Source organism: Sylvia atricapilla, chromosome 6 (genome assembly GCF_009819655.1).
Source record: "Sylvia atricapilla isolate bSylAtr1 chromosome 6, bSylAtr1.pri, whole genome shotgun sequence".
NCBI classification, from domain to species: Eukaryota; Metazoa; Chordata; class Aves; order Passeriformes; family Sylviidae; genus Sylvia; species Sylvia atricapilla.
The window spans coordinates 28,658,753-28,685,453 of record NC_089145.1 but is presented as its reverse complement, the minus strand read 5'-3'; the positions used below and the strand labels follow the sequence as shown (position 1 = coordinate 28,685,453).

Sequence of the window (26,701 nt, the reverse complement as noted above, 5' to 3'; positions counted from 1 at the left end):
AAAAAGCAAAGAGTAAATAAATGAGGAGGTGATTTTCAATCCTCATTTTCAATAAGTGCTCAAAGCTATGCTCTTAAATAGTTGGCTAGTTCTTTCCTCCACACAAACCTATGCTGCCACCAGTAACGTTTCTCATCTTCCCAGGGCACCTTTCCTGTCACTCTCTGGCAGGGGGAAAGGGATGGTAGACGCTCCCTGTTATGTCAGGTTTCAGGGTGGGAAAGATAGGAAATGGGTGACCCTGCAAACTGCCAGCAAGTCACAGGCGTCAGGCTCAGAGATTACTGGTGGTCCTTGTAATTCCATGGTGGAATCCTTTGTTACTCCATGGCTTTGCTAATTAGATGCTTTAAAGACAAGAGTGTTAGAGGGAGACACATTAAGCTACCCGGAGCATGGTCAGTGTTAGAGGGACTCTGTAATTATTTTGTTGTTGCTGCTGTTGCTGGTATTTATTTGCATGTTTGGGTTTCCCCCTGCAATGGTTCCCATATGAAACAAGATTGAATGAATCAAGTCAAAAGATTACAATTTTTATTTATTTACTTTTAACTGTCACTTCTGCAAACCCAGTCTAGGATCCGAGAGTCAGACACTACCTTGCCTGCTTTCCCCGGTAATAAAGACCTTGTATTTTAGAGGAAATTACAGAGGAAGGCCTGGTGCTGACAGACAAGCCAGAAGACATCCCAGTCTGTTTTTCCACAGCTATCCTGTTTGTGGAGGGCCGGGAATAGTTTACCCATGCTGCCCGCACAAACAGAAGCAATTCACACAGAGAAGACCAGGCCTTGGAAAACATTAAAGCTGAGAAGTTGGTAAAAGAAGGGAACAGATACTATTTTTAAGTCTGGATTCCATCATGTCACCTGTGTTCCTGTGTGCAGCACGGCTCAGGAAGCACACTACAGCATGCAGTCAATATTGTGCTGACCATTCTGCCACAGGCATGGAGCCCATGTCCAGGGGGAAAAGCCCACTGCCACAGCATGAGTGCAGCCAGCAAGCCTGGAGGAGCCAGTGTACTGTTCCCTACCACCTTCCCAGCACCTCATGGGCAAGGGGCACACCTCAGGGACCATCCCTTCTCCAGCAGGCTGGAGCAGGACACCTCTCTACCACAACGGAACTCATACCAAACCTTTCAGGGTCTTTCCCAAGGCTTCAAGTTGCCACCCTGCCACCATTCAACCCAATGCCAAGTGATAGTTTTCTCCATTACCACTGAAAGACACTAAGCTGTGAGCTAATTTGCAGTTCAAGGAACACACTCGAAAAACATATTAGGTCCTCAGAAAGAAGAGATACTTAGTATGACACTGAAGATGTGCTGTCTGAGATGAATTTAGTTCGGCATTGCCCTGACTGCAGTCCATGCCACTGGATATATGTAAGCACTTGACCCTACAAAGAGGGCTCTGCTGAAGCCAGTGTCCTGCCATACCAGCACCCAGTGCAGAACAGATGCCTTTAGATTTATCTCTACCTATGGGTCTTCTGAGTCAGTTCCCGTCTTCTTAAAAACCACTCCTTCCTACATGTCCCTTCTTAGGGCAGAGATGCTCAGTCCTAGGCTTCCCTGGAACAGAGCAGTGCAGGAAGCAATGACCAAGGACAAGAGACTTTCCATGATATTACAGCATTAAAAAAGGTAATGGCTGCCACATTACCCCGATTTTTCAATGTGGGGAAACTGAGGAACAGAGCCGTAATGCAACTTCCCCACAGCTACACAGCAAATCAGAGGCAGGTCCAGGAGACCACAGTTTCCCCCATCTTATGTTAAACAGCATTGGTTGAAAAAGGGAATCAGCCAGACAGACATAAAGTAGCCACAGGCATTTTAGCAACAAACTGAAACAGACTTTCCTGTTTGCAGCTGCCTTTAGCTGCCCTACAAGTGCTCCCAGTCACCAGTCGGGCCAGCCAAACCACTGCTGCAGTCTTTAAGTTAAATTGCAAACCTTGGTCTTGGGCTGGACTAGATGCCCTTCATACACCCTTTTACCATTTTGCTGCAAGGACTTACTAGTAATGGAGCAGAGATGCTTCCTCAACTAATCCCCTTAGAGCTGCATCATACAAGACTATTAAACATGGCCAGAATGAGAAAAAATGCTCAGCTGCATCACCACTGGGAAAAAAATCCCAACAGAAATTATGTCTAATCTAATCCTAGTCTACTCAGTTATGGCAAATGAAGCCATAATAAAGGTGATTTCTTTTTGGCAGCAAGGGGTGGGTGTTGAGAGTGCAGTGCAACAGACCAGGGTCAGCCTAAAATCCAAAATCCAAGCTGTTCCAGTACTGGCTGCTCCACAGCCAGCAGTGTCACGGAGCTCCACTGTTGCCAGTGCTTGGGGGTTCTACTGGATGCCCCAGTATAATGGCCCAGTCCTAGACAGCAGTTCCAAGTGGTCTTCGCTGGTTTCTTTGAGAAATCAGGACCTACCACAGCCTGTCTTCTATCCCCATCTTCTCTGTTTATCATGAGGAGGCACACATGTTTCCAACATCATGTAAGAAAAATATAATCTAGCAACACTGGGAAGGTGTCATCTGCCTGGGGATGCTCTGGAAAATTAAGCTGAATTAATAAGGAAAGGGAAGTTAAGGCATTAGAAAGGCCTGTGTTGATGCTCATACTCTGAAGGAGTATGATCTCAGTTCAGTTTAACTTAATCTTCCTGTAAAGGCAATTAAGCTAGAGTAAGGTCCTGGGAATGAGCTCACACACACAAGGAGTTAATAGACTTTAACGAATGTCTGCAGACAGTTCCTCAGTAGAGGAACTAGAACTTGTTCGGCCTGGTTTTGAGAGACTCCAGTCTGACTGTGCTCATGGTACAGCCACCAACCTAGACACCAGAACCATCTCACTGTGGTTCCATTCCTTTTCAAAATTTTCCACTGTTTCTGGTCGTATCACCACCTCTACAGAGCGACCACAGGCTTCCTGAAGAGCAGCATCACCATAGCCTGTGCTCTACCACTCCAAATACACAGTCACTACCAATACAGCTAGAGGGTGTTTAAATAGCAATTAACCTCTGCACTCATGCTCTACCCCACCAGCACTGGTAAGCACAGAATGTTTCTAAATGCCAACCTATTGCTACTAGTTGAATGTTATTTTATTATTTTGTAGTGGCAGGATAAGCACTTGTTTCTTGATTGCAACAGTAAATCAAGAGAAAGAGGTCTGTACTCAACCATTTGAAAAAAAGATCCCCACTTAAAAGCATGATTTGGTTTTGCCATGGAAAATGAAGCTTGAGCCTGCAGCCTTAGCACAGCAGCGTTCTGGCACATGTAACTACATCATCCAAATTACGGGACAATATTAAGGAGAACACCGTGATGGCAGAATTATTTCTATGTCCCATGGCACGACAGAGATGCTTTCCCAAAAGTAATTCTTACACTTCACACAGAGTGCAGACATCAACAATGCAGCTATGTCTCATTATTTAAATCCCACGAAGCCATAATCTATCAGTCAGTGCAATACTGCACAGTGCAGTGCATCTCTGTGTACTACAGAACAAACTTCCCAGAGTCCCTAATGAGAAAAGAGCTTAGTACACTACTCTTACACAACAAGAAATTAAATATAACAGCACATAATGAGAGAACCGCTGCAGGCTTATTTAGGCCACCAAAGTTTTGCAGCTAAAATAGCTTTGAAGTTAACTGTTTCACCCTCCACAGTGAAGTGCTAATGGACAGTGAATGGCATAATACACAGCCATTGACTTGGAAGGGAATTTTTGCCTAAAAGGCTTGAGCAGTGCCTTTCAGCCTGCCATTTTGATGGCAGACTGTGGACTGCTCCTGAGGGATTCACAAAAGGTTACTGGAAAAAACAAGATTGCTGTACTCTATAAGACAAATTCAGATGTCTCTAAAGGGGCTCCTATAGCCCCCTAGAATATTGTGAAGGCAGCAAAAACTGAGAAAGGCTGACAACCCCTATATGAGGGACAAACTCTTTATTTTATTTTGCCTGGTTTACACTGGCATAATTCTCTTAATGTGAACAGAGCCTCTTCTGATGTACACTAGTGGCTCAGTAAAAATTAAGAGAGAATTAGGCACAGGTCAATTCAGCTGCACATGGAAGAATCAGGATAATTAATGGAGTGAGAGTACAGTGGATTGCAAAAGTCCAACAAGATGTTTTACATATAAAGCTCTGCATGTAGAAGATGCAGAGTACATTTCATTCTCAGATAAACAGTTTATAATTGTGTCATTAAATATAATTTTATAATGACACACACTGGAGGCAGTATTAATGTTCTGCTTGGCATTATTGACTTCTAGGAGTTAATAATGCAAATGGGACACTCTCTAAACTAGATTTTTTTTTCTAACCACCCGTCTTGAGTTTAAATGGATATTGAGCAAGACAAAGGGTATTCCTCTTCATCGCAGAGAAGGTTTTCACAGAAAAACACCTTTCACTGGACATGCCCCATCCTCGGCCTGGACAACTGCACCCAGGAGGTCACTGGACAGAGGAGCACCTCTGAAGATCTCTTTAGGAAGCCTCCTGCCCCAACTCCCACTTCAGGAAGCCTGCCCAGAGTGGGTCACTGGGGCACAGCATAGCCATGCTCAGCTCAATGCAGTTTACTACAGAACAAAAGTCGTGCTAACAGTGAAGAGGCAGGCTAAGGAGAAGCAAAGCAGGAGTGGCTGCAACAATGCAGAGTGTTCATGAACCTCTGTAACAGAAATAAGCTGTGTCCAAAGTCTGTGTTTCACACTGAACAAAGTTATGATCCCTGCATGATGCCAGAAGTGCCATCAAATGTCCATCCTGCTTACATGTACAGAACATTAAAAGTCATTTCTCCGGGCCCGGCAATGTCCGTGTTTTCAATGGTCCTGTGTAGGTCTCCATGGATAACTAGAAATGGCATGAGGTACCTTGGCCCTGTCCACCATCAAGTCTAATTCAGGAATGAGCAAAATAGAGTGAGATGGTCTCCCCTCTGTATTTTGGCTCCCAGTCATTAGGAACTAGGGACCACCTGTGGCCCAGTCTGTATCCACCACAGTGTGCTGAACACGTGGCAGTCTCTCTGTGAGAGACTGCCCTTTCTAAAACCTTAAAGCTCACTTACTGGAGGTGACACCACCATTATCTAGGATGTTCCTCACCTTTTCTTATATTTGCATTACTTGCCAATCTGGACTTCTTTCTCCAAGGACATTTGAAAGCATATGAAGCAGAGGTGCACTTGGAGGTAAAACACACACATGGATTGAGAAATAGAGGGTTAGAGAAGAAGAGATAAAAGATGGATATAGAAGCATACACAGGAAAAAAAAAAAAAGAGAGAGGAAAAGGATTATGAAATTCCATCTGGCTTCTATCAAGTAAAATGGAGGCTTGGTCCTATTCCCAACTGCACAAGCCCCGATTGTTTAATGAAGAATCAGTATTCAAGCAATAATCACAGTCAACCCCATTGTACAATATCCAGTTGTTCTGCATCCTTTCAGGGCATGTTTGATGAATTCAGTCAATACTCCTAACCTTAGCCTGGAGTGTGGGTGGCTCTGTCACTGGATGGCACAGCTTACACAGGGACAGTGCCAAAAAGTACTAAATTCATGACTGATCCCTTAAAGCATTGGTCTGGTAGTAGAACATGCTGCTATGAGCCAGAGCATCCCCCCTGGGATTCGCAGGCTGCAATTAGCAGGTGAACGTGACACTTTCCCTGGGGCTGATGAAAGCACCTCAGTCCCTATTGATTGCCAATCAATAGCCACTTCCCATTTCACCCTCTCAGTTTCTGCAGTAGCAAGTGTTAGTAATCAAATAAGAGTGGCAGGCTGATAAGATCCTGTTATCAGTGCACCAGCAAAATGGGATTCCAGATCTAATCTCTTATGTCACATTTTCAACCCAAATCACTGAGATTTAACCCTCTCAATAACAACCATGTAGCCACAGCTTTTTGAAAGAAAATTTCCCAACCTCCATCCAGGCCAAGAAAGCCAATGGAAAAGCCGGATTCCTGCTCTGACTGAAGTCCAAGGAGAGCTTAATTGCAGAAAAGGCCCCTAATAGTAGGAGTTACTGCATCTTCTCATGCCTTCCCATTGTGCTTCCATGTCACCACAAGGAACAAAAATGCTGGGCAGCCAAAAGAGTATGAACTGCCCTTTTATTCCATTTTTCACGGAGAAACACTTCTAAAAACTGAGGTTCTCCAACAATATTTCACAGACCGCTCTTCTGGGCCTATGAAATTTCCATACCCTTTCAGCTAGGAAAATAAAGTCCTTCCACTCCATAGGGGACTTAAATATTTCAGTTCCTACTTGCACTCCAGTCTTGGCAGACCTTGGTTAAAATCTCATGTAAATAGTCCAATTTCATGCCTATTTACTGACATGTCCTCATGGCACACAGCCATCTAGGGACACCTGGACTGCCTGAGAAAGGAAGCTTTAAATAAGCTGTCATGACTGCATGGTTTGTGCTCTTCCAACTCATCAAGTCCAAATAACATGGAAGTAACTTGCCAACAAAACAGCAAATACCAGCAAAGAGATGGTTAATGCAACTCCCTCCACCTGCTCTAACTGCAGGAGTCTTTCTACTACATTTGAGATGCTTGAGCTCAGGCCCTCAGAGAACTACTCTATTTAAAATTGAATGTTAACAGGAAAAAAAAAATTCAACTAGACATCAGGGTTCAAAGACAGCCAGGCTGGCTGTAGTGTACTCCACATGAAATACATTTTATCTGAGATACCAAGAAGATGGTGCTTCTTCCCTCCTTGTCTTTAGCCCTTTTTTTGACTATTATTTCTGGAAAGCTTCTCCTGCTTTTTACCCCTTTCTGCCGAGTCTGCTACACCACCTGTATCTGGAGGAGAAACTTGGGGTCACCAGTACTGGTCTCCAGCCAGGTTCACACAGGGTATAGACAAGGGGAACTTATTACTGCCAAACAATTTCAATGTGTGATAGACACTTGAAATTTAGACCTGAAGGTCAAAGCGACATATCACCAGGAGAAGATGTTGCTGCATGTCCTCAGCTAGTTTCAGCAGCCAACAATGACTATGTACACCTGGGCAGATGGAAAATTAATAACATATGGTGAGTATATAATACATGTATCATGCAAAGGGACATTATCTAACAGTGCCCCGAGGTTCAGCAAGAAGGACACTTGCCAGACTGGGATATGAGCTCTACTGCAGAGCTGTGCTCTTCCCAGCTCTGCTACATGTCCAGTAATCAGTACCTCAGCTGATCAGCATCTAAGAGCACTCACCTACTTCACATGGGAGAAAAATCACAAAATGGGCATTGGGTGGGAAATTCAAGCTTACTAGCTTTGCCTGAACATTCCCCAGACCAGGGGAAAAGGTGGGCAGCCCAGGGAGACCTTCCCTTGACATCCCAATGAGGGCCAGAGATGCTTCCATCTTTTACAGGGAATAAACCTCCACCACTGCCTGCAAAATCCCAAGTCAGTAGCAGTGACAACTCTGGCTATAATTTAAGACATGCTGTGCTACTGACTGATGTCCACAGGGACCACAAAGGTCTCACAGAGCTCACCCTAGGCACCAACTGCCATTGAGACAGGCACACCAGGGAGACACATAACTGTGTGTGAGCCTAACTTCCAGGAGTCAGTTACAGAAGGAGTCTTAAAAATTTGTAGTTGAACACCAGCATTGCATAGGTGTCCAGCACTGTGGTTTCATCCCTGTGTTGCTGATATTGATCCTTCTTATATAGTTCACTGATTGCTGGTTAATTATATGTTGGTGATAAATCAATGCACTGCTTCAATCTTGATTTGCTTTAAACTACATGAACCAAGCAGTTTCTCCCTGCAGCACAGCTTCTTTCCTGCAGAGCCATTACCAGCCAGCCCTCAGCCTGCACCAGGGCAATGGCTGACCCCATCCCAGGTACAAGATCTGCATTTCTCTCTCCCTGCTTCGCAAGGCCCATTGGTCCCTTTCTGTTGTACACCGAGGTCCTTTTGGCCAGCAACCCACACTCCAGCATACCAACCTTCCACTCAGACCACAGTGCATATGGGCTCACCAGAACAGGGCTGCATATCATCCCTATCATCCCTGGCATGGAACAGGATGCTGAAATGTTCAGGTCTTATGCTGGCTTCTCAAAGCTGTGATTAGGAACTAGCTACCCATTAAACCTCACAGCACTGGCTACTACCTTTTCAGTCTGATAGACCAGACAGCCTGTTAATCCATCTTGTATCATCTATCAAGGCTGCATCTTCCCAGTCTGGCTATAATGAAGCTATAGGAGAACACATCAAAAACCAAAAGTCAAGATAAATGTCACCCACTGCTCCCTCCATGGCCACCATCTCACCACAGAAAGTCAACAGATTAGTCAGGCATGATCTGCTATAGTAAACCCATGCTGACTGTTCCCAGTCACCTTCTGGAGCTAGAAAGAGCACAATCTAGGATATATCCACTCCCAGCTGGTTGTCTTTTACTGTAAAAAAGCTTTTCCTTGTAGGTTCTCAGTTTAGTCAAGGCTAAAAGCAATTTAAAGTTGCTAAAGTACCCAAACAGTCTCTGGTGAAAGGACTGAGTGAGTAAGGGCTTACAGTACAACATGGGCACATACCCACATCACACACCCCAACATTAGCTAGCAAAAAGGCTGGGAGACCCTGACACCTTTATGGATGGGACTTCAGTCTCCACAGTTCTCAGAGGTGCTCACCAGAGTCTATCAACCAGCTCTTATTGGGTCAGTACAGGCAGCATGAGTGGAGTAAAGAGTGGTATCACCTTCAGTGCACAGAATGTGACATGCATGTAAGAGGCGGGAATGGCGTGCCTGGTTGCTGCAAAAAAAGCAGAAACAGATCAACAGTTCCAGAGCTGCTAAGGGGTTAGCAAGAGGTTGATGCTTTAAATGGCAGGGCTCTGGTGAGACGCTACATCCCTGCAGGAGCCTTGCAGCAATAGCTGACATTCCAGTCCAAGTGGGCTCCTTGGAGAGGGCTGTAGGAGCCAGGGTTCAGCAGTGCCACAGCATGCCACAAAGCTCACCCACCTATCACTGTTCCCAAAGAGGATCAGTGTGCCCCATCTGGGCATGGCAACAGAAGCATCTCAGAGGCAACCTCGAGCAGGGCATCCCAGGGAGGCTTTGTCCCCACTGCCTGGTGGCCAAGTAGGAATGTGATTTTTGCAGCAGATCTGTGTTCCTGATGAAGAAACTGTCCGGTTTCTAGTCCCTGAACCACAGCTGTGTCAACCACTCTGCTCTCCAGAGTCTATGTTTTCAAGTGAAGAGCCTGTGTTTTCAAGTGAGCACCACACAAACTCTCTGGTTGTCCATCCAGCACTGAAGGACGCTCACACCTGGCTCACTGCATGCTCCCCAAGAGCAGCACACCCCTCCTTGGGTAACAGGCATGCCACTGCTGACTGTGCCAGCCCCCAAACCTGCCCAGCACAGGCATCTCCTACTCCTCACAAGCCCCTGCCCTATGGCACCTCACAGGACCACTGGCTGTCAAACACAGGATCCCTACATGAGCACTCACTTTTTCTCAGTAGATAAAATGATTCTGCTGCTCAATTTATTGAGTAATTTTGGATTCCCTCCATACAAAAGGAAAAATAAAACCACAAAATATCTTTAATTGCTATGAGAAACTGCCCAGAGTAACCAAATAATACAACCTCAATATTCCTCAGGGCCTCTCAGTGCTCTGCCTACAGGAGGTCAGATAACATTGACCATGCTACTGTCCCACCGCCTTGTTACAAAAAAAAGCATGCAACTGCTCCTAGGGCCAAGCAAAGCCTGAGCCAGCTGGTAAAAGGAGTTTCCACAGGAACAGAAAGCCAAGATGTAACACCACAACAAATGCACATGAGGAGTGAGCATTACTCCAGAGCTATGGTGAAAATACAAGTCAAATACAGCCAGTGAGAGCCTTCCCCAAGTGTTTGTCTATGTCTCCTGTTCTGGACAAGGATATGGTGCTAGAGAGCCACTAGGATTTATACGATTCAGTGTTTTCTTTCATGCCAAAACTCTTGCTTTGCTGCAATGTTTGGAGTTGGGGATCATCATTACAGATACCTAGATGCCAAGAAGAAAGAAGATAAACATGGGGAAGAATGTTGGTTTTTCTCTTCACTCCAAGCCATGCTCAGCAGCAGTGCTGCCTGAAGAAGAACAGATGTCCTCCCAGCTTGCTGAAGCAATCACTGTCAGTAGGTAGTGGAAGCAGGTAGGTTCCAAAGTGCTAGATTTTTTTTCAAGGGTGGGGGAGTAGAGACAGCAGACAGAGCAGAGATCAGCTCCTTCTTCCCTTGTCTTGCCTTAGAAAGACTGAAATTTCCTTTCCTACCAGTTAGTGGATAAGAAAACAGGAGATTAATTAATCTCCAAGACATTCCCACTGACCGAGGAGGCCTGGCTGAAGTACTGGCCTTGCAGAAGGAAACCCAGCCCCACATTAGAGGAGAAGATCAAGGCCCCATGGTTCTTAGCAAGGAACTCTCATTCCTTTCTTATTCTAAACACGACGCTATCTGCCTTGCTCCAGATTACTTAGCAATTCACAGCAGAGCTCCTCTGAGCCCTGGACACACTCCCACCAGTGCCTTGATGGCCAGTGATTCCCCATGGAACTGTCCCCAAGGAAAGAATCACACAATCACAGAATCAATTAGGCTGGAAAACTCCTCTGAGATCATTGAGTCTAACCTGTGACCGAACATCACCTTCTCACCCAGACCAGAGCACTGAGCTCCATTGGCCTTTCATTAAACATCTCCAGGGATGGTGACTACACCAGCACTTTCCTGCCATTTCCACTATCTAACCACCGTTTCTGTGAAGAATTCTTTCATAAAAAAGACATTGCACCCTAGTGCCATCTAAACAAAGTTCAGCTCCACCTTTGCTAATTCACCCCCAAAATACCAGTCAAGGACACACACTGGGACTCAGATCTATTGTCTTCAAGTTCAGCATGATGTTTTCCTGCTTTGTAATGGGAGGAAATCTTGCTCATCCATTGTCTCCATCATCTCAAAAATCCTTGTCTTATATCCCAGAGGTGCCCAGCTCTGGGATCTGAGGGCAAAAAGACACTTTGAGGCTGTCAGACAGCAATTCAACAGTACCTACAACAACTACAATCCTGTGACAGATAGATGAGTTTACTCATGCGGGTGGATGAACTTTCTGTGAGAGCCATCTGAGGCTGCTGAACTACACCAGGACTGGGGGCAGCCCAGTCTTGGCAGAGTATTGTCACTCCTCCCTGGACTAGGGGAATTCTTCAAACACAAGGCAGACAATGCTGTTTCCCAGCTGACTTCTACTGTGGGTCACGACATTCCTCCACAGGATCTCTTTAGGTACTTGACACTCACATGAACACCCCACTCTGGTCTCCCTCTACAGTTTTCTGCCAATTGATTGAAGCTGATGCCTCCTGTGAGAGTTAATTTGAATTACAGTATCCCATGGAAGTCCTCTACATGGTGGTCAGTGTTCCTCACTTCTAGTCTAAAACCCTTTCAGATGCTGCAATGCTATGGTTCATACCAGGGGGTCTGCATTTCAACTGGTAGTACAATTGCTCCTCTTCCCAGAACATCCCAACTAGTATAAAATCTTAAAAGCTATCAGCAGAAAGGTAGGACACTGCCTATTATGGACCTCAATCCCTGCAGCACACTCTGCATCACTGGCTATTACTAAACAATAAGGGGCAAAAAGACAAATTTAAAGGCATAAAGGAAACTTCTCAATCTTTAAAATTCCCAAGAAGCTTTAAAGAAGATGGCAAAGGTGGAGGTGAGCAGCCCTGGCTGGAGTGGTCTGAAGGAGGGAAAAGAAATGCAGGTGCAGTGATGCTCACATGCTGCTAACAGGTTTATTCTGCTGGCAGGGATTCCCTTCAGAAGCATTTGGGTAAGTACTGTACACCACCGAGTTCAATCTGTGCTAAGCAGATTAGTTCCTTACCGGTGAAAGGTTCTGGGCAGCAGCAGACAGTTGCTCACCATGTGATAGGAGGGGGCTGTCATTATGTTTCATAGATATGATATAATTGTATGCTCCCTGGAGGGTACTTCTAATTGAATTATAGGGTGTCTCACAAGTATTCTGGGCAGCGGTTCGAGGAAGCTCTCACCGCCCAAAACAAGATAGAGATACCCTTTCATTCCATTAGATGTTCTCTTTAGGGAGCAGGCCATTACCTTATACAGCAATTCACTTCAAAAAATCATCTCCCCCCATCAAATTCAAAGAAAGATACACTTAGCAGAAGTTTGTTGATGCTGCATTCTTGTTCCTCTCCTCCACAACCTCACAGCCTTGAGAAACTCCTTTACCTGCCACCAGGACAGCCCTACATCACAAGGGAGAAATCCCTTGCCAAGGGAAGTCACCTTCCTCTCCCAGCTAACTGCTGAGCTCCATTCCCAGAGTGGGGACAGGAAATACGGCATCACATGAGGTATGACATGCCAGGCTACATGTGCAAGGGAATCTCAGCTTTCTTCAAAAAGATCCCAAGAAGTTGTCTCCAAAGGCATTTGGCCTTGTCCCAGGCCAGGCCATTTAGGGTCTCCAGTCAATATAGCACATGCTAGTAAGGGTCATCCCTCAGCCTGCTCATCCATTTGTCCTGCCTTCAAATGCCCCAGAGCTGTGAATGACCACCCGGGTCCCTCAGAGACAGGTGGAGCGACCCCAGCACAAAGCAGCTTTTTCCCCTGAGGCTGGCCATGCTTCCGCTGCCTGGGCACCCAAAGTCAGTGGCCTATTTCACTCTTGGATTTTGCTCCCCATTTTCATTTGGAGTCATTCAGTCTTTCCCTCATGAACCAGATCTTTCCAGGGGAGCTGCAGCACCAGGCTTGCAAACCCAGCTGCCCTGGGGTCTCTGCACCATGGCACCCAACCTTCTCCAGCTTCTAGATGGCCAGAAGCACTGCACAGGAACACAGAGGGGATCTACTACTCGCCACAGAGCTTAGGGCAGAAAAACCCACGTGCTACTTACTGATGTTCCCCCAGCACTACAGGCAGCAGACCCTCTGCTCTTTACTCTCCCCCTGGGCACTGTGCTCCGAAGAAACCATTCTGCACTTCTCTCCTACTCTGCCACTGCTGACTGCTGTCTACAACTTACTGTCAAGCCAGGGGAGATGTCACATCTGTTACACTGGTTTTTGCTGCCCCATACCATATAAAGGATGGGTTAATCAGGCCTCTGACTTTTTTTTTTTTTTTTTTTTTCAGTACCTCAAGGGAAAAGCCAGCACCAGCTGCCCACCACGAAGTCTAATGATGTACTGATGCTGCCTGCCTGACTCTCACAGACCATGTCTAGGACTGCTCCACTTCTCACATCACAAAAAGAGCAAGAAAGACGATTGTGTCAAGAATTTGCTAATCATAGAAAATTAAGGCTTTCCAATAGGACAGGCACCATGATTGCCACTGAGATAGTCTGCTTAGCTCCTCACACTTTCCCAGTGCTACAGCCTCTCATACCAGCAGTAGGCAGGCTCCTCCACCCTGCCACAGCTTCCAGCTACTCATCTGCAGCATCCAGCCAACGAAACTCTGGGAGCCCAGGTATTGGGCAGGCAGTTATTGCTCATACATAGTCTGCTCACTGTGCTTCTTTCTGCATTATTCAGAGTTCTGTCCATCTCTGGTGGTGTCAGCTAACAGGACACATCTGGGAAAAACTGCCAATTGCCTTGTTCCCTCCTCCCAGCTTCACCACAGAATGAGAAAACTCCTGTGAGCTACCAAAGTCCACCACAACTCACCCCAAAAGTAATCATTTCCAATGTCTTAGAAAACAGAGCATTTGATATCTTGCAAAGCCAATGCACTGGTCCTGGCACATCCTTCCTAAATAGCATTGTGATCTAGTTGTCTTTAATGAGGGAAGTATTAAACCAAAACTCTCAAGCAGATGAGGTAAAGAAGAGACCAATCCAGGAGGGAAAACAGGTAAAGAAAAGATAAGTGGAACAAAATTTCTACATTAAATATTGATAGTTTTATCACACTTTTTTCTTTAAAGAATAAAAGTGAAGCAGCACAGTGCTGAGGTAGGTAATTTTCTGAGGGTAGAACACATTTGGCTTGCTTATCTCATGGAAAGAAAAACAGAAGCACAAAAGATAATCCCTAGCCCATTTCACTTTAACAACATACTTTTACACAAGAGCAGTAAAGAGGTGCAGCAGGAGATAAACCATCAACGACACACTCAGCCAAACAGCCACAGCACAGGCAGGAGCAACCACTCCTGGAAACTCTTTGGAGAGGTGAATGGGACAGAGAGAAGAGGTCTTTCTCTTCCCCAGCACCTGAAAACACCAAAGGAGATTTCCCACCATCTAACAGAAGAAACAGGAGAACAGAGCCATGGCTTTTGCTCACATGAAGTAGAGCATCAAGTCCTGGTCTGCTTTTAACACCCAGAAGATCTCCACATGAGGATGTGGAAGGAGAGAGACAGGACAAGCACAGGCTGTCAGGAATGTGCTGTTTAGAGGAGGGTTCCCCACAGTCCAGTTCTGGGGCTGCACCATGCTCTACATGAAGCTGCTCAGGCTTTGTGGCACCTCAGCAGATGTCTCCACTGGCCTCCTAAGGACAGTACCTGCAAACTCTGGCAGGAAGAACTGGTCCTATCTGATATTCAGACTTCCACCTCACTGCTCTTCCAGCACAATCCATCCAAGGAGTCCAACCCAGGAAGCAGCCGGTGCCTGCTCAACACCAGGACTGACTTCAGCTGAAATGCTCACAGCAATACATGCTGGCACCCAGCACCCAGGCAGAGACTTGAGGGGCCTCATCTGTCAACAGCCCATCTGCTAAGACAGCTGTAAATATGTATGAGCCCACATTCCTCCCAGCTTTAATCTGCTGTTTTCACTGAAACTAAATGGAGGATGAACTTGGTCTCTGGTGCTTCAATCAGCAAGCATAGCAAATTCTTTTATCACCTTTTTTCCCTGACATGGGGTAAATAAAAACCAAATCACACTGCTAGCAACAGGTAGATCACCTCTTATTTGAAACAGCTGTCATCCTGCACCAGCATGAGCTGCTCTCTTTAATCACATCTAAACATGCTGAAGGACCTCTGGGTGGGGATATTTTAAACTCTGTTGTTCTCTTCATCTCATTTACAAAGGACAAGCTCGTAATTAACACAAACTTTACTGGCACTCTGATTTGTTAAAAGCCACAGACACTTTATAATGATGCTGTAAGTAGCATTCCCACTGCTGGCTTTCAAAAACAATCCCAACACACAGGATGGGATGATACATGGTCCATCAGGCTTGCTACCAGCATCTCTTCTTATCCCCTGAAGCTGCATCATTCAAACTGTGCATTCTTTCTTCTTTACATGTGGAAAACAAATACAACCTGTGCCTCTAACACTGTGTGTAAAGGGCATGACTTCTAAGTTACTCATTTTGCAAAAGTGCTCCACTCTGTAAGACATGAGTCAGTATGAATTAAGCAGGCAAAACCACAGTAAACTTGTTTTATCTTGCACTGGTTCTCATCTTTTTTTGTTTGCTTGTTTGTTTGTTTTTAAACCCAAAACTTGGTTGTGTCATTTGTCAGGGTGAATTTCCCTGTGTTTGCCCTAAACTAGGAATATCACTGCCCTCTCCTATACATCCCAGAATGTCCCTTTGAAGGGCCTTCTACTTGAAGAAAACATAAGCTCCCCAAGAGCTGCTGAAGAGCTGATCTCTGCCATGTGCCTCATTTTTCAGCTGGAGTCCCAGGCTTCCCCTATTTAACACTGTCATGTAATGCCTTCTTTGATGGGCAAGAAGTCACAGCCCCTGAGACAGGATGTTGTTTGTCCTTCATGGACAGAGGGTAAGTGACCAGAGGGCAATCCCGCTGACACCTGCCAACAGGACTATCTGGGAAGGTAAAGGTCAGCTCAGGGCTTCTCTTCTTCCCAGTGTGGTCTCACATTTCTGCAGGCTGGTTTTACACTCACTCCAGAAACATCTCCTGACGCCTTACACTAATCCCCTGCAGGTCATATCACCTATGGATGACCTCACAGTGGGATGGACTGTAGCAGAAATTAAAGCATCTGTGCATGTATGTAAAGGAATTCAGTTAAATTAGATACTGCTGAGATATTGCTAAAAGAGAACAGGCAGGAAAATTTCACAGCAAAAAGCAAATACAACAGCCTTTCACCACTGGCAAAATAGTGAGTTTTGCCTAACTGGAGGGCAGCTGCTACTGTTTTTCCTTAATGTGAATTAAAATAGGGATCAAGAATTTCTAATTTAAATGTAGAAGCAGGAAAAGAAAGCCAGAAGGTGCTTATGCACCTATAGAGACAAACTAGAGAAAAGTTTGGAGGATTCAATCCCAACAGGCTCTAATGGGAAAGAAGCATTTCCTCCTGGGAGAAGGAAAGCTTCAGCCTCACACAAGTTCTCATTGCCTGGAGTCCCACTAATAAGTTTTAATTTTTTGAAGGCTGTCTTCTCAGAGCCCAGAGCCTTAGGGTCAGTGTATGGTGTATGAGAGCTGTTGAACAAGATTTCAGACAAAAGTACCAAAATAATTTTGTTATTACCTTGGTCATTAATTGGAGTCATCACAGCTGATATAAATAAAGCAAAGTCTGCTGATGCAGCAGACCTCCATGTCATGTAGCCAAAATTTAATTTAGGAAAATGAACATCCAAAACTGCAGCTCCTGCTGTCAGCTTGGGGGAATAGAGAGATATTCCAGTTACTGCCTATACATTTACCATCCCAACTCTCAGCAGCTGGAGAGAGGTCAGTGAATCTGCAAAAATTCAATGTGGTCCTGAGTAATGGGAAACTATAAGCTTGATGTACACAGACCTTCTCTGGATAGAGCACAGGTCAGCAATTCAAGGAGATCAGTTTTTATTCATGTCCTTGCCTTTGATCTGCTCGGTAATCCAGAAGGAAGAGAAATCACTTTCTTTGTATTTTTTCCACATCTGCAATACTGCCTCTCAATCTCCTTTGAAAAGTGCTATGAGATCTACTGATGAAACAGCAAGCAAAATAGCTGAGCGTCAATAATAGCATTCCCCTCAAAATGACACAACCATGACTGTGTAGGTGATCAAATTAAAAAATTAGGTTGACAGTTTCCTCAAGTGCTGCATGGCAAAAAGGAAGGCCAATTAATGATGCTAAGCCTCAGTGTGACATCCTCCAACCAGAAAACCGCCGCTCCCTTTTCTCCACCATCACCTTCACCAGATCTGCTGGAAGAAGCCTACAGCTATCACAGCAGGTGAACGAGCACGGGGTTGGGGGGACTGGAGGGGGAAAGGGATAGTGACCTTCCTACCAAACAAGAGTGGCACAACACACAGGAGAACGGGTAGGAGCACTAGCATGTGCTGTCTGCCCTGGAGCAACTGGTAACTGGCAGCCTTGGGACACAGCACCGTGACATTGATCCAGACAGGGCCACCTCTAGCCACCCTATGCACACAAAGACATGCATTTCATGAGCCTCCTGCCAGAAAGTGCCTGAAGCCCCTATTAGGAGGATGATTTTTCACTGCACAGTGCTGTGGCAGCCCTTTGGAAGACCAGTGTTACCAAACTAAGCTCATTCTGAGAGACATCCCAAGTGACTCCAGTGCTCACAGTGACTCCACGGTGCAGACACAGCCAAGCACATGGCATTCTGTGAGATTCTCCAGGGAGAAGCAGACAAGGAGAGGCAACATGCAACTTGCAAAACATCCTGGCAAATCCTGAAGGGAAGGAACAGTATCTCACTGCCTTTCAAGGCAGGCTTAATATGTTTGTCTCCAAGAGTCTCTGTATAAAAGGAGTAGACAGCCCTTCTGATATTAAGTACTCTGCCTAACACAAACACAGATAAGGGACTACAGGTTTTCATGTGTTATGAAAGTTTAGCTATGCTGACTTTGGGAAGAGCCTTTGCAGCCCATTCAATACCATTTCAACACCACAGCATCTCTCAATAGCCAGCTCCTTCCTGAGCCACAGGCAACACTCCATGGAGGCTCAGGGAAAATGGCTGTAATTCTAGTAGTCTGCAGGTCCTGCAAGTAACTTACCAAGCAACAAAGGCACCTGCCAAAGTAGATCTCTTGGCCTATGCCTTAACTTGGTACAGCTGCTGCAAGTGGCAGGGCCACAGCAGAACTTCACTGTCTAGCTGGCTTTTTAACTAGCTATTGGTAACTCGTGCACCTTTCCAAACGTTCTAAAACAAGACATAGACAAATTTCCATACGAATTTGAACCATTTTAAACAGAGAAAATTTAAATTAAATTTAATGACATCATAGGAGTTCTCTTTCTAATATAAAAAGAAAATCCTTTAAAACTCAATTCATTTTTTGCTTCTGGCTCTTAATGATTTTTTTATTGCTTAGACATGATAAAGCATCAGGGTCAATCATTCTTCTACATTTTCATACCTTCAAGAACCTAACATTTATTTCCATACAAAATCATTTAAAAGAAAAGTATTCAGTCATCTTGCAAGAAAAAAAAAAGTAGAAGCTTTTTGATTCGATTGATTCTTTTAGTCAACAAGACAGCTAGGATTCCACTTCAGCTGCTTAGGTTATATCTGGCCCTCACTGGGGCAGGAGTTGAGAAATAACAAATGTATTGAAAAGGAGACAGCATAATCAAATATTTGAGACTTGATCAATTCCCTCCCCAACAGATGACAGCATTCAAGATTATATGGCTTGATTCACAGCTATCCAACACTCAAACACATCCATACATAACATACATAACACAGCCTGCATAGGACCATATTTCAGTAATAAGGGCATTGTTTCAACCCCCCTCATCTCAGCCTGCTTTCTCTGGTACTCCCACCCAAAAGTGAGTAAGGAAACTTTGACTGTGTTAGTCTAGAAAGAATCACAGAGGCAATAAGCAAGACCCGCTGGCAGGACCCGTTTCCCTCTTGTTCTGTAAAGCTCAAATCAACTCAGCTTTTTTTAGTCCCATACATTTTAGGGAAAGCCTCTCAAAAACAACCCTGAGACAGTTTATTTTATCTTGTTATATCTAAGTGAAGATCTGTTCTCCATTTAGTTTCCAGAGAAACCTGGAATTTTCCTTGGCCCTTGGGATCTGGTAGGTGGCAGTGCCTCTCCTATAGTTTGATCTCAGGGGTGCTGTGTAATCCAGTGCCCCTCAGACTAATTTAGTCATTGCTACACCTCAGGAGGCCAACCTACAAACTGCTTACAGACTGCCTGCTGCTGCGCAATGCAAGAGTCAGTTTTTTAGTTCACGTGATGGAGAACAAGCTGAGAGCATGAACGGAAGCTTTGCTCTCCTTCACTTTACACAGATCAGTGCTTCTTGGTGGCTGCAGTTCTGCACATCCTTAGCATACGTGCATAGCCACGGCAAAGCTCAGCACTGTCTTGCATGTTTGCAAGATGCTGTTAAATAATTCCTCTCCTCTATGAATCAAAAAATCTCATCACAGTGACTACATGAGAAGACTGAGAAGGCTAAGGCAGTGAGGTGGGCATGCCAGTAAAGGAATTTTACACCAGCATGGAAACTAGAGCCAAAGTTCCGCTTTTCCTAGGCAAGGATCTAAACAGTAGGCTGAAGTGGGGAGCACATTAATTTCTCACTGCTTTCTGACTCCCTTCATATTGCCTACTGATCATCCTAGTCTCTTTGCTGTCCTCTCTGTTCTGTACTGGGCATGGTGGACTCTTGGTTCCCCCTTCAGTGTGCAGGGAATGTCAGTACCTCGTAGTGGATCTCCCTCAGTGGCATCTAAGAGGCAGAGACTCAAATATTCAGCCAGACAATGCTCTGGCTATTTGGTGACCCAGTGTCTTCAGACAGGCTTGTACCAAGCAATTCTGTGACTCCCACACTGCCCTCTGGGTCAGAAAAACTGTACCAAACACCCTATCCACCTATCTTCCCAAACTGGGCTGACCAAACTGTTTGTTGGAATAGCAGCATTATGGGTCTGAAGGCCAAATTCAGATCTAAGTCACTTCAAATTTGTTTGCAGCCTAAGTATTTAATCAAATTTATTTTTCTGCATTCAGATTTAGAAAGCAAAGAAGGAAGAAAATATTAAATCCACCTACTACTGCTTCCAGGTTTCTACAGCTGCTACAACCCGCACCTCAGAGAGGAGCTAGCAAAATGCAGCAAACTGACCTATGTTCACTGAATTTAGAGGCCAAAGACTGATTAATGAAAATTACCTCCATGTTTCCAGACTAAAATTCCATTCCTGTAATTCCTGTAGGTGTGAATAAAGGAGTAAATAGGGAGTGAATAAAGATATGTGCTGGCTGATATGATCCCCTTCCTTGTTAGGCTTATTAGTTTAAATGCTATGTTGAACCACTACACTAATTCTAGCTTCAAAAGAAATTAAAATCTGCTAGCTACATGATCTTCATGGCCACTGTGGTTGGTAGACTTTGTTCCCAGCAGCTTCTGATGTAGAAGTGAAAGTCTCATTAATGTATCAGATGTGGTCACCATTTGAAATATACTACAAATATCTTGTCTATGTTCTAGGCCACTGCTGGGTCAAAAACTACAGCGTTAAGAAACCTACACATATTTGTTTCCTGGACTGCCTTTTTTATTATTAGAGTCTGTGCCACAAGGATGCACCTGGTCCTGCTGGAAGTGATTTGTTTTAAACCAAGTGAAGGAACTATGTAGGTATGCTCTGACCTTCTGTCATACTTTTCAAAGACAAAAAGAAGTCTTCCATTAACCAGGACATGAGAGAAAGGGAATAAAACTTGGAGTATTCTCTGGTACCCCAAATCTGCTGCCCTTTCACTGATGGGTCTTCTTCAAGCAAGGAAAGTCTCTTGGCTTCAAGACTTGGTCAAAGCAAAGTAGTACCCATCATATCTTAGGTAGCCTGCTCACAGGAGACTGTAACCACAAACCTAACCTTCTTCACTTTCTCCACAGAAATCAGCTTGCAGCTCAGTTAAGGAGACTGACCTGCATGGCCCATCCTCCCAAAAAGGCCAGATTAGGACAGCTGATCCTCTTCCAGCTCTGACAGTGGCTGAAGCCAGCCAACAGGAGCTTCTCTTCCTTTAATAGGAAGAGCACATACTAATAATCAAGCATCAAGACTGTGGATATTAGCTGGATTAAATGGTTTAGTGGGCTAAGACAGAAGGTCCTATCAAATTAGGACATCCCTACTTCAGAGAATTTAATATATCAACATCCTTCTAGGCACAGTATTGGGAAGCTTGGTACAAATATTTCCTTTCTCTGATGTCAGATGCAAGTCTGCACAATTCCTCCTGTCATACGTCAAACGATAGGTTTTAGCAAAAAGAACTAGTCACTTAGTACTTTGGAGTTTTAGCACCAGGCTCACATGTCTGTCCTTCTCCCTATTTAGCTAAGCTCATTCCTCACTAACGTTAACAACAGGTACTTAGAGCAATTAGACATCATGGGTGCTGCTTCCCTTCTTTATTCTGTATGAAAACACTGGGTCATGGAGCCACATGGGCAGGCTGTGATCTGCAATGCTTTAGACCATTATTGCCATTTGCCACAGTATATTATAAGGGGAAAAACCACAGGTAGCAAATGAACAGACATACAGAGATCATAGAAAAGGTGATGTAGGGGATATAGGTAGACCACAGAGTCATAAAGGCTGCAAGGATTTCAGGTCCAGCAGAATAGCTTTGCAGCTCTGCCTGTGCTGTGAAATAGCTGCCCCATACAGACCTGCCAGTTGCACAGGCAAGCCTAGGAACATAGCTGTGAAGTATTGCTCTTGTAAAAATAAAACCCCAGGACTACTGAGCAGCTCTTGCATGCCTGGGAATAATTGTCATGAACCTTTAATCTAGGGATTGCAACAAAGCCCTGTGTTCCCTATGTTTGGTATTCAAAAAGAGGCTTTCCTGTATTGCCCAGCCAAGTAAAACCTCATCTTTTTCCTTCTCTCTCTACCTTAACTCTCCATTAACCCTTAGCTTTAGTACAGGACCTCAGAGAATGATATATTTTCTTCCTATCCCCTGGCCCCCAGTATTTTTAAGCCTCAATTTGTCATTCCCAAGAGGGAAGGGACAAGAGCTTTGAGCTCTTAAATCCTGCTGTCGGCTCTTGCCTGAAAGAGGTAAGTAGGGAAACTGATGGAAAGCTGAAGAAAGGAGCCTGTCCCTTGTCAGCATTCACCTGTAATGGACTCAAAACATGGGGTTATATACCATAACTAGACCAGAGAACAGAAATAAATGGGGTACTTACACAGTTTCATCATTCTTGAACTCCAGCTCCCCGTAAGTGTCTTCAAAGTCTTCTCCACCTCCTTTCGCTGTCCCTTCTACTGTCCTAAATGGCACTATGACTGTACCCCGTGCACCTGATGTCCTTAGGACTTTGACCTCCATCACACCAATGCTCTCACTGACATGTATAATGTCACACTCAAATGTGAAGATGCCAGCATGGTCATCATCCAGGATAGTCACTGTGGCCACACAAGGAGAAGCCAATATGGCCTTTGGGTATGGGGAATTATTGAGCTCTGGAGGTTCCTCACTCTCCACCACACGGAGGTTACTGAGCCGCACAAAGAAATGCTCATCTTCCTCAAATATGTCATCATCAATAATTCCCACCGAGAATTCCTTCTGGGTCTCCCCAGATTTCAAGACAACAGTCCCCTCTGTGAACTCATAGTCAGCACCAGCATTGGCAGAGCCATCCTCTGTCTTATAGTCCACATAGATGGTCTTGGACATGTCCCCTCCTTTCCGCACCACCGTCAGGAGAACGGCGCCACAGTTCTCAAGACACTGGTAGGAGCATGGGTCAAAATAAATTTTGGAGATGAATTCTTCAGGTTCCTCTGGCCGTACTTCATGCAAGCTAGTTGTTCTCTTGGCTTGCTCAGCTGCGTGCTTTTTCAGAATATTGCCAGCTCCCGTCATCATTCTGGTTGCTTGAATGCGATAAAAGGCTCTGCTCTTCTGCTGATGAGACAAGGCGTAGTAGTTGGCCATCTCCACCAGCTGGTCCAAGTCCTTTTCTGGGTGCTTTTGCTTCAGGTCCTTTAGGATCCGGATCATCTCTTTGCGAGATTCATCTACCTCCTTCCCCTCCACAGTCACTAAGTTCCCATCTAGGAAGTGAGAGTTCATCATCTTGCCATCCATCTCAATTCCCTTAGGGTGATCACCTTCTGATTCAATGATAATGCCCCTGTGCTTATCAGTACGGTACTTTTTGTGCATATACTTATAGAAAAGCAGACGTCTGTCCGCTATCCAAGCCAGAACAACACAAAGTGGAAAGAAGAAAAGCGTGAGCAGGCCTTCCCAAACCTGAACCACACCTGGAGAGAAGACAGCAAGGATCATGTACAACCAGATGTATGCAAAGATGCTCCATGCAGCCGTGACAAAGAAAACCCTCAGGTGTTTTATCTTCCTGGTTTCCCCATCAGGGATCACATAGACACAGATGGCAATGATAATAAACATATTGAAAGCAGCGCTGCCAACAATTGTAGATGGCCCCAGGTCTCCAGCCATGAATCCATGCCCACATACTTCTATCAGAGACAAGAGGATCTCAGGAGCAGAGGAGCCCAGAGCCATGAGGGTCAAGTTGGAAACAGTTTCATTCCAAATTCGAATGGTGGTTGTTGTGGTCTCTCCATTGGGTTTCTTAATTGTTATTTCTTTCTCCTGTGATGTAATGACCTCTATAGATGCCATGAAACGATCTGCAATGATGGAGACTCCAAGGAACATGTAGATCAGCGCTACAAAGTATACGATAACACGGGCAATTTTGTCCCCAAGAGATGGGTTTTCTGGGTACCATATTGGTAGAATAACACCCTCCTTGCAGTCAAAAGATCCTGAACACGAGCTGTTTTGTACTGTACTGGTTGAGTCTCCCGTCAGGCCAGCATTCACCTGCAAACCATGCAAAAACAGCACAAAAGTAACCAGCCCAAAATGGAGGAAGGCCGAGGTGACAGGCTGCAAGCTTAACCACGCCATACACAAGATGCAGCTTCCACTGTGTGGATCCAAAAAGGCCAAGAACCTGAAACAAACAAAACAGAGAGGGGGGAGGGAAGCATGAGAGAGAAGGAAGATGCAACATTTACCTAAATGCACTTCAGTGTCTCACCACTGAAGAGTACTGGTACAGATGTATGGGCTGTCTCTCTGCCACTTTGAAGAAGGTATTTAGCAGGGACTCTAACAAACTGCAGCATTTACATGCCCTGCAGATGAAGATGAATTGCTAGAAAAGTAATTCAGAGGGAAAGTGTGTGTGTATATATATATATATATATAAAATAGCTCATTCCTGAACTATCTGAACTATGGCATGTGCAACAGAACTGAGTGCTCAGCTGCCACTCACCTAGTGATGCCATGGTGATCCCCAGCACACAGCACTTCAACTCAGTACAAGCTGTCAAACCTAAGGACCCCCCACCTCAGAACCCAGGGAATAAAACAAGTTAAGCAGTCTCTAGCAACACAAAAAGTATCATTTAAGGCCAGTGAGCAATCTCCAAATAACATCCATTTGTAGGATGTATGTAATTCAGTTATAAATCAAGGAGTACCTTAGAGGCCAAATCATCCCCACAAAGAGCCCCTCCTAATAGGGTGCAGAGTCTTCAGAAGGATCCTAGGGCTCCCCCAAGATTTTGATGCATGGGGTGTCCATGTTAGAAGGCCAAGATATCAACTCAGAAATAGGGCAGAAGACTCGTGCTCAGCGAAGTGCCAAAGGCCATTTATCTCTAGCCTCTCCTTTGCCATCTGGACAGTCACATTTTACATCAATAATCGTGCTTTTAAATGGTCACAGAAACCTACAAAAATGCCACCTATAGGAAAGGCTGTATTCATAAAACTCAGAAGACAGAGCAAAACGCATGTGCCCACCAACAGTCCCTTTGCATCCGTAAAAAACTGATGTATTTTCAAATCTCTTCTAACATGAAAGTAATTTCTAACCTAAAATACCATACAAAAACAATGGAGCTGACCAATGTAGCATAGAGATTTGGCATCACTGCCCAATAATACCTTCTATTACTTACAGACGACATTGCTGTAGGGCTTGCACCACTTAAAATTGGATTCTGAACCCTTCACATTATCATGGATCACACTATTCTCCTTCCTTCACAACAGGCCTCTGGAAGAATTTGATCTCAGGCTTAACTGACAAATCACATTTGTGAGTCCAGACACAGGCAAGTATCTCACAGGAAACATCAAACTTAATAGTGGCATTATCTACAGCACTTGGAAGGTTCAAAAGCCTTAACTCCCACTAACTTTCATTGAGGTTTGTACTGCCAAATGAGCAGGCCTGGGATTCATTTCCCCTACTGTAACTACCCAAATCTTGGGCAGCAAGTCAAACAAGTCTCTCAGGCTCTCTTTGCAGTCAGAGGAAACAGACACTCATTTCCAGGGAACGATCCTCCCTGTCCCACCCCGTGCTGACACAAAAGATGTATTTAAGACCTACATCTCCAGATGGGATTATGTCCCTTCACACTTCTCTCTGCTGTCTCAATGGAGTGCCCAGTCAAGCAGTTCAGAGTAAAATGCCTGAACTTCAGATGACAGCAGTTCAGAGATGAACTGGCTCCTGAACACTTGAAGAGATCCACCCCCCTCTCTGAACTGTAAATATTCCAGACAACATTATTGTGTTATCAGCAGTAATAAATGCATCTCAAATGGCTATTTTATCATCATGTTGTGTCGCTTGCCTATTTCCAAAAGCGGGTGCAATCTTCCCAATATCAACAGAAAACATTTTCAACTTTCAGATAAAAATCTATAAAGACAGCAAAACAGGAAGGAAAGCGTGAACACAGACTGCAAATGAACAAAACTGTTCCTGACAAAGCACAGCAGAGGGGAGAGAATTGATTATGCAGTATCAGGATCACAAATCCATATCTGACACCCTTGATATTAAAAAACAATACTGTTCTTCACGCTGTGTGGACTAATTCAGAAGACTGAGATTCCCCCATGTTCACCTACATACCTTCCCACTCCAATCTCTACTTATCTATTCCCCTGTCTCCCCCAGCCTTGGTGCCTGATCAAGCTCCCAGGGATGAGAGGAACCTCAGTCCCAGCGAGGACAGTCAGACAGCCTCAGCCCCAGCCTTGAAATCTCGCTAAAACACCCCACTGCCTGGACAGCTCAGGGTCACAGGGAGGGCTGAACTGCCCGGCAAATACAACTCAGATTCAGTTTGATGCTCTCATTTTGTCCTCCTTCCCTCTCTGCACAGTATTTGTTTGCCTAGATTTCTGGCTGTAGGGTGTTGGGAAACCCCTGAGAAAGAGCCAGTGAACATGTGCAGGGTGACTATGAGCCACAAGCCCAAGATCTCTGAACTGCAAGGTAGATGTGTGCACTCGACAGCAAAATGACACATTCCAGGTGCCTCTGACACAAGGTGCACACAGAGACCAGCTGCATGAGCACAGCAGCTCAGAAATACCCCAGGCACATCAGATCATCCTTTTCCATACTGCAGCTGCTGGCAGGTATCCACCAACCTCT

General features: G+C 44.9%; 1 protein-coding gene across 1 annotated transcript in view; it reads right to left on the bottom strand.

Moving 5' to 3' along the window:
* The window catches only part of SLC8A3 (solute carrier family 8 member A3), a 111,414-nt gene that overhangs the window by 67,074 nt on the left and 17,639 nt on the right, over positions 1-26,701 (bottom strand). The window contains exon 2 of the mRNA XM_066321332.1: positions 22,376-24,187. Within this exon, the coding sequence (XP_066177429.1) occupies positions 22,376-24,141 (1,766 nt within the window). The 5' untranslated portion in view covers positions 24,142-24,187. The remainder of the gene's footprint in view (positions 1-22,375; positions 24,188-26,701) is intronic.